At 39.1% G+C, this 8,267-nt stretch overlaps 1 protein-coding gene across 3 annotated transcripts in view; it reads left to right on the forward strand.

Moving 5' to 3' along the window:
- Nucleotides 1–8,267, forward strand: part of WDR76 (WD repeat domain 76) — a 36,126-nt gene that overhangs the window by 5,956 nt on the left and 21,903 nt on the right. For 2 of the 3 annotated variants that reach the window (XM_008590217.1, XM_008590216.1), the window contains 3 exons: nucleotides 2,292–2,384; nucleotides 3,779–3,834; nucleotides 7,654–7,780. In XM_008590217.1, coding sequence (XP_008588439.1) covers nucleotides 2,292–2,384; nucleotides 3,779–3,834; nucleotides 7,654–7,780 — 276 coding nt within the window. Of the gene's footprint in view, nucleotides 1–415; nucleotides 484–2,291; nucleotides 2,385–3,778; nucleotides 3,835–7,653; nucleotides 7,781–8,267 lie in introns of those variants that run through there. The other variant, XM_008590215.1, reaches the window with a different exon arrangement.

Raw genomic sequence — 8,267 nt, forward strand, 5'->3', positions numbered from 1 at the left:
GGCCCTCTTTTTAATTTTTGATCTCACCTATGCTGGAACTTCTGTCCCTAGATCCTATGTCTTTCACTTTCTTGGTTTATTCTTTCAGTTTGGTGAAGTACAGCTTCCTGAGAAAAGATATATGAGAGGAAAATACTTTGTATGTCTGAAAAAGCCTTTAGCTTTATATTTGATTGATGACTTAATTGGATTTAGAATTGTAAGTTGAAGATAATATAATATTTCCTTAGAATTTTTAACATATTGTTCCATTGTCTTTTAGCTTCCCTTCATGTTGAGGAGTTAGTGCCATTCTGAGTATTGAGATTCTTTGTGATCTTTTTTCCTCTACAAGCTTTTTTTTTTTTTTTTTTTTTTTTTTTTTTTTTTTTTTTTTNGCGGGAGCACTGCCACACTTCCCAAGCGGCGCACTGTAGCAGTGCGCCACCGGGCCAGCCCCCTCTACAAGCTTTTAAGATTTTCTCTCATCTCACTTTACCTCAGGTGTTATGAAATTTTATGATGATGTGCCTAGGCCTGCATCTTTTTTTCATTCATTGTACAGCATACTCATTGGCCCCTTTTAATCTGAAAATTCATGTCTTTAGGTTTGAGAAACTTTCTTGTTCTATTTCTCTAATAATTTCTTCTCTTCCGTTTTCTCTGCGTTTTCTAGATCTATTAATTGGACATTAGACCTCCAAGATTGATTCTCTAGTTTTCTTGTCTTTTCTGTCTATACATCTATCTCTTTTTCTTTTTGTACTACTTTCTACATTACCTTTAAGCCTTTCAATGAATTAAAAAATTTCTGTTGCTGAGTTCTTGTTTTTTGAATTTTTCCTTTTTATTGTGTCTTACTCTTATTTCATGAATACACTGTTTTCTCTTACATCTCTGAAAATATTTTTTATTACTGTCACATTAGTGGGTTTTTAGGAGAAAGTAGAGACAAATGCATTTATTCACTCTACTGTGTCTAATGGAAGTTTTTTGTTTAATAACATAACTTTTTTTTTTTTTCCTTTTTGTCCTTTTTCGTGACCGGCAACGGATCGCAACCCTCAGTGTCGCGCCCGTACCAGACCGGGACCGGCAACGGGATCGCAACCCTCGGTGTTGCGCCCGCACCTCGCTCAGCCAGTGAGCAGGAACCGGTCTGTAGGTGGGATCCGAACCCTCGGCGGGAGCGCCCCCACACTCCCAAGCAGTGCACTGTAGCAGTGCGCCACCGGGCCGGCCCTAATAACATAACTTTTTTTTTTTTTCCTTTTTGTCCTTTTTCGTGACCGGCAACGGATCGCAACCCTCAGTGTCGCGCCCGTCCCCGACCGGGACCGGCAACGGGATCGCAACCCTCGGTGTTGCGCCCGCACCTCGCTCAGCCAGTGAGCAGGAACCGGTCTGTAGGTGGGATCCGAACCCTCGGCGGGAGCGCCCCCACACTCCCAAGCAGTGCACTGTAGCAGTGCGCCACCGGGCCGGCCCTAATAACATAACTTTTTTTTTTTTTCCTTTTTGTCCTTTTTCGTGACCGGCAACGGATCGCAACCCTCAGTGTCGCGCCCGTCCCCGACCGGGACCGGCAACGGGATCGCAACCCTCGGTGTTGCGCCCGCACCTCGCTCAGCCAGTGAGCAGGAACCGGTCTGTAGGTGGGATCCGAACCCTCGGCGGGAGCGCCCCCACACTCCCAAGCAGTGCACTGTAGCAGTGCGCCACCGGGCCGGCCCTAATAACATAACTTTTTTTTTTTTTCCTTTTTGTCCTTTTTCGTGACCGGCAACGGATCGCAACCCTCAGTGTCGCGCCCGTACCAGACCGGGACCGGCAACGGGATCGCAACCCTCGGTGTTGCGCCCGCACCTCGCTCAGCCAGTGAGCAGGAACCCGTCTGTATGTGGGATCCGAACCCTCGGCGGGAGCGCCACCACACTCCCAAGCAGTGCACTGTAGCAGTGCGCCACCGGGCCAGCCCTAATAACATAACTTTTGAGTAATAGCACAATTAATGGCAACTAGGAAATAATTTATTATTAGGTTGCACTCTCTGACTCTTTCTAATATCAGATCACTTCTTATTTCATTGGGAAGCCATACAAATATCTTGTGGTTATCCCAAATTCAGACTCTTTCACTCAGTATACAATTCAGAAGATATTATGTGCTATTTGGTAAGATAGCCTGAAATGAATAGAGGGGCTGCGATTTGAAGGAAAGTTTACATGCAGAGAATGAAACACCTAGTTTTGTGAGGTGCTTTTGCTATGCTTTATGTAAAGTAACAGAATGTTTTTGGTGTAATTTCATAGGATGATTTTTCAGGATTGTCACCATATGAAAGGAAGAGACTGAAGAACATATCAGAAAATGCAGACTTTTTTGCTTCTCTTCAATTGTCTGAGGTTTGTATGGAGTCTCTAATTAAAACCAAGATGCCGTTCCTCCTATCAGTAGGTCAATAAAATATTTACACTGTCAGGTTTCATAGTATCAAATGAGGGAGGGCAAAAATTTTTTTTTTTTTTAAAGATGACCAGTAAGGGGATCTTAACTCTTGGTTTGGTGTTGTCAGCACCACGCTCAGCCAGTGAGCAAACCAGCCATCCCTATATGGGATCCGAACCCATGGCCTTGGTGTTATCAGTGCCGCACTCTCCCAAGTGAGCCACGGGCCGGCCCTGGGAGGGCAAAATTAGAAGCAGGTTTTGCGCTTAAAGAGGTTACCATATTTCACTGATTGTAAGGCATATTTTTTCATATTTTAATATTTTTGAAATTAGCATCTTAAAACTATAATTGGCAGCTTTCCTCCCCTTTTTAGTGGTATATAAAATAAAGGTGTTTTATGATTGGTTGTCCGGGATTTAAAGAAACAGGGTATGCTCCAAATTGTTGCTTTAACGAAAGATAAAGGAGAAATGAAAGACGTGGGTTGAAGGATGTGTGGTGGAAGAGTGAAGGAACAAGTTTTTTGGTTTTTGCTTTAAATCTGCAAACTTTATGAATAAATAATAATATGCTTTGTATAGATAGCTTTAAGGATGAATGGCCAGATATGCTAATGATCTATAATCATTACAGTTAAAGGGATGATTTTCATTTGTGTCTTCACACTTGGGGTAAAGCTTCTGTTTGTGAAAGAATAGCCATTTAGGAGGGTGTGACTGCCCCACTTCCCCAAAGATATCAAAACTTTGGCTTTACTAAATAATTGATTTTTCTGAATACCAGATTCTCTAAATTCTGTGTGTATTTGCATCTTGTGGGGAGAGAGGGTGAATAATTGAAGGGACTAAATTGTTTGAGTCACTACAATTGAAAATCCACCAGATATTTAGACAAGAATCTCTAATTATGATTTTAATTAATATAATTCGATTTATAGAAGTGTAACCTATAACTTTTCTGGAAAACATCAAAGTAGGTTTGTCAGCAGTAGCAGTTAAACCTTTTAATTTGTAATAGTATATTTAATCAAAAAGCTATGTTTTTTTGGAGACTGGCTGGTACAGGGAATATTAAACATTATGTTTAATCAATCATATAAGCTCATTAGCAACTTGGTCCATGGTATTAGAATGTCAGTACATTAGATAGTAGTGTATACTTGCCTTTATTATTAATAGTATGTTTGTGTAATGTCTGCTACCAAGAGCAGCTATCCTGTCTTAAGAATCTTAATTTCCTGAGTAGATCATTGTTTAGTGTGGGTATAGTAGCAGATCCTTAATATTTTAAAAGGTAAGCTATGTAGTTATAACATTTTTACTTGTATATATGTTTGCGTACTTTGCAGTCAGCTGCAAGGCTCCGTGAAATGATAAAGAAGAGACAGCCTCCTGAATCCAAGAGGTAAAGATTTGGTTTATAATGCCTGAACTGTGATATACTGTATTGCTGAGTTGAGTTGTTTTATAATTTGAAAAAAATGGTTTGGCATGGTAAATTTAAGTAACAAATTAGAAACTCTGTAATTTAATCTTAATCTCTATAGGATCTCTGAGGGAATGTTACCTTTTATTAACTTTATAGTTCTCATCTTTATCAAATGAATACAATCATCAAAGCAAATAGAATCTCCAGAGCTGAATTTTGTTTATATTTACTATTGCTGCTAATTTATTTCTACTAAATTATTCTTATTTTTGCCTAGAAAACTATTATTCTTAAAGATTCTTCTATTTCCTTTTTATTTTTCTGGCTTTTTGCTTCTCCATTTGGTTTTTCTTTCCCAGTCCTAGAATAAAGGAAGGGAATTAACATTTATTGAACATGTGTGAAACACAGTACAGTGATCCAGGAATTTTTTCCCTGAATTATCTCATTTAATTCTGACAAACCCCCATATGTGGTAGGTAATATATCCATTTTGTGTGTTAGAAATTGACTCAGAGAGATAAAGTAATTTGCCCTAGGTCAAAATAGCTCATAGGTAGTAGCTCCAGGGTTTGAACTCCAGGATTCCTTTTAGCTTGAATTCTCTCCCACTACATTCTAGCAGTGCTTACATGAAAATGAAAAAATTAAAAAGCTTGGTATCATTAGTTCATTTGTTTAATGCTAAAGTGCTAATGAAATGTAGCTTCAATTAATAGGTTTGATTCCATTATAGGTCAGTTAGCTTGAGTAAAGCTAAACTTTTAAACATGGTCAGGTATTCACAAATTTAAAAACTTATTGTAAAAAAAGTTATATTTTCATATATATATAAAAGTTATTATAAGAGAAACATCATTAACACTGGAAGAACAATAGCACAGTTCTGTTGCCAACTGATCAGTAACTTTACATTTGCGTATTTTTTATTAGCCAACATTGGTGATTTGTTCCTAAATCACGAAGTACCAGCCCTTAGTGGTTATATAGGTGGTATTAAGTTGGTAGTATGGAAATTATATAACATAGAGGAAAAAGCATAGCCTTTGAAATTTAGCAAATTTGGGTTCAAGTTTTGATTCAGCCACTTATAGCCATGATACTAACCTTGGACAATTTACATAATTATTTTTTCCTTTTCTGTAAAGTTGGCATCATGCCAATCCAGAGGAATTTAAATTTTTATTTATTTATTTTTTTTATTTTTTATTTATTTATTTATTTTTTTGTCTTTTTCCGTGTCCGGCAATGGATCGCAACCCTCAGTGTTGCCCCCGTACCAGACCGGGACCAGCAACGGGATCGCAACCCTCGGTGTTGCCCCCGCGCCTCGCTCAGCCAGTGAGCGGGAACCGGTCTGTATGTGGGATCCGAACCCTCGGCGGGAGCGCCGCCGTGCTTCCCAAGCGGCGCACTAGTGCAGTACGCCACCGGGCCGGCCCAGGAATTTAAATTTTTAAAAAATTATTAAATATGTTATACATACAAAAGAGGTATATACAATATATTTGTGTAGCTGAAAAGTTACAGTAGTACAAGCCCTATCCTTATATCTGCCATCCAGGTTAAAAGAGATTACAGTACTTTTGAAGGCCCTTGTATATGCCTCCCTCCACATATAACCACTATTCTCAATTTTAAGATAATCATACCTTGCATTTATTTATAGTTTTACAGTCTGGCCAGTTAGCTCAGTTGGTTAGAGGGTGGTGTTATAACGTGAAGGTCAAGGGTTCAGATCCCTGTACTGGCCAGCCATCAAAGAAAAATATTTATAGTTTTCCACCTGGGTATGTATCCTTAAAAACTACATTGTTTAGTTTTGTCTGTTTTTGATGTTCACGTACAATATGATGTCATTTTTTTTTTCCTTTTTGTCTTTTTTTTACTGACCGGCAACGGGATCGCAACCCTCAGTGTTGTGCCCGCACCGTGCTCAGCCAGTGAGCGGGAACCGGTCTCCACATGGAATCCGAACCCTCGGCGGGAGCGCCGCCACGCTCCCAAGCGGCGCACTCTCCAGTGCGCCACCGGGCCGGCCCTATGATGTCATTTTTATATTCTTCTGCGATTTTCTTGTTTTGCTTATCTTTATATCTTTATGTTTAAAGATTTACCGATGTTGACATATTTATTGCAGCATTATTCATAATAGCCAAGACATGGGGGGAAAAAATTACCCATGTTAATGGGTATAGCTTTATTTCATTCATCTTTTCTGCTGTATGATATTTCACTGTATGAATGTACTATGGTTGATTGGTTTATTAATACACTATAGTTTATCCATTCTACTGTTGATGGACAGTTCTTTCCAGATTTTCATTATTGTGAAAAGTGCTGCCCTGAACATTCTTTTTTTTTTTTTTTAAAAGATGACCGGTAAGGGGATCTTAACCCTTGACTTGGTGTTGTCAGCACCACGCTCACCCAGTGAGCAAACTGGCCATCCCTATATGGGATCCGAACCCATGGCCTTGGTGTTATCAGCACCGCACTCTACCGAGTGAGCCACGGGCCAGCCCCTGCCCTGAACATTCTTAAGTCTCTTATTGCTTATGTATGAGAATTTCTCTAGGAATGGGATTCTCTAGGAGTGGATTTCTAGGAGGATTGTATGACAGCCCAAATTATTCCATATGTGCAGTATTTTCCTGAAGATTAAATGAGAGATTGAATGCTTAGTTCAGTTTCTAGCATATAGTATACTTTTTTTTTTTTTGTCTTTTTTTCGTGCCCGGCAACGGACCGCAACCCTCAGTGTTGCGCCCGTACCGGACCGGGACCGGCAACGGGATCGCAACCCTCGGCGCTGCACCCGCCCCTCGCTCAGCCAGTGAGCGGGAACCGGTCTGTATGTGGGATCCAAACCCTCGGCGGGAGCGCTGCCGCGCTCCCAAGCGGCGCACTGTAGCAGTGTGCCACCGGGCCGGCCCTAGCATATAGTATACTTTCAATAAATAATAGTTATTACTAATCCTCCTCAAGTAATGTGGACTGTAGCTGAGAATGTGAGTTTTTGGAAGTAATTTCAGAACTTTCTCTTCTTTCATCATTTTAAAATTAACTACTTTTTTTTAAATGAAAAAATTGTGCATAAAATGTAGGGATGTATGTGATTTAGAAAGTAAACTATATGGAAAGGAACACAATGAAATTATTTTATTTTTTTAAAGATGACCGGTAAGGGGATCTTAACCCTTGGCTTGGTGTTGTCAGCACCACGCTCAGCCAGTGAGCAAACCGGCCATCCCTATATAGGATCTGAACCCATGGCCTTGGTAATATCAGCACGACACTCTCTTGAGTGAGCCACGGGCTGGCCCTCACAATGAAACTTTTAAATCTTCTTCCCATCATAGACCTTAGTTTTCCAGGCCTTCTCTCTAGAGGAAATCACTGTTAATAGTTTCATGTATATTCTTCTATAGGTAACCTCAGTATATATAAATGTATATGTAACCTTTTTGTAAACATGTACCTGACCTTGTTTTTGCTTCTTATAACTTAGAGTTCATTTTAGCAGCACACAAAGATCTATTTCATTCATTCTTATGGCTGCATATTATTCTATTGGATATATATGCTATAATATATTCAACATCCCTCACCTCCCTATGATGAACATTTAGGTTTAGGTTTTTTCAAGACTTTTTATTAAATTATTGTGATCATGTGTATATATCTATGTAATGTGCAAATACATCTGTGGTATACATTTCTAAAAGTTATCTCCTTAATATATACATTTTACTATTTTATGAGTATAACAAGAGTCTTTCCACATTCCTTTAGAAAGAAGCCTAAGAAGAGAGAAAATGAGATTGGATGTAGAAGGTCAATGCGATTACTAAAAGTAGATCCTTCAGGAGTTCCATTACCACCAACTCCAATACAGCCGACATTACTAGAAGACGAAACTGTAAGAAAATGTGCAAATAAAATATACAGTTGGCCCTCCATATCCACAGGTTCTGCATCTACAGATTCAACCAACTGTGGATCAAAAATATTAAAAACAACAACAAAAATGGAAAATAACAAAACACAAAAAAATACAAATAAAAAATACCATATAACAACTATTTACATAGCATTTACATTGTATTAGGTATTATAAGTAATCTAGAGGTGATTTAAAATATAAGGGGGCCGGCCCATGGCTCACTCGGGAGAGTGCGGTGCTGATGACACCAAGGCCCCTGGTTCGGATCCCATATAGGGATGGCTGGTTGGCTCGCTGGCTGAGCGTGGTACTGACAACACCAAGTCAAGGGTTAAGATCCCCTTACCAGTCATTTTTAAAAAAAAAAAAAAAAAAAAATATATATATATATATATATATATAAGGGAGGATATGCATAGGTTATATGCAAATACTATGCTTTTTTTTTTTTTTTTTTCTTTTT

This window comes from Galeopterus variegatus, unplaced genomic scaffold (assembly GCF_000696425.1).
Source record: "Galeopterus variegatus unplaced genomic scaffold, G_variegatus-3.0.2 Scaffold5928, whole genome shotgun sequence".
Taxonomy (NCBI): Eukaryota; Metazoa; Chordata; class Mammalia; order Dermoptera; family Cynocephalidae; genus Galeopterus; species Galeopterus variegatus.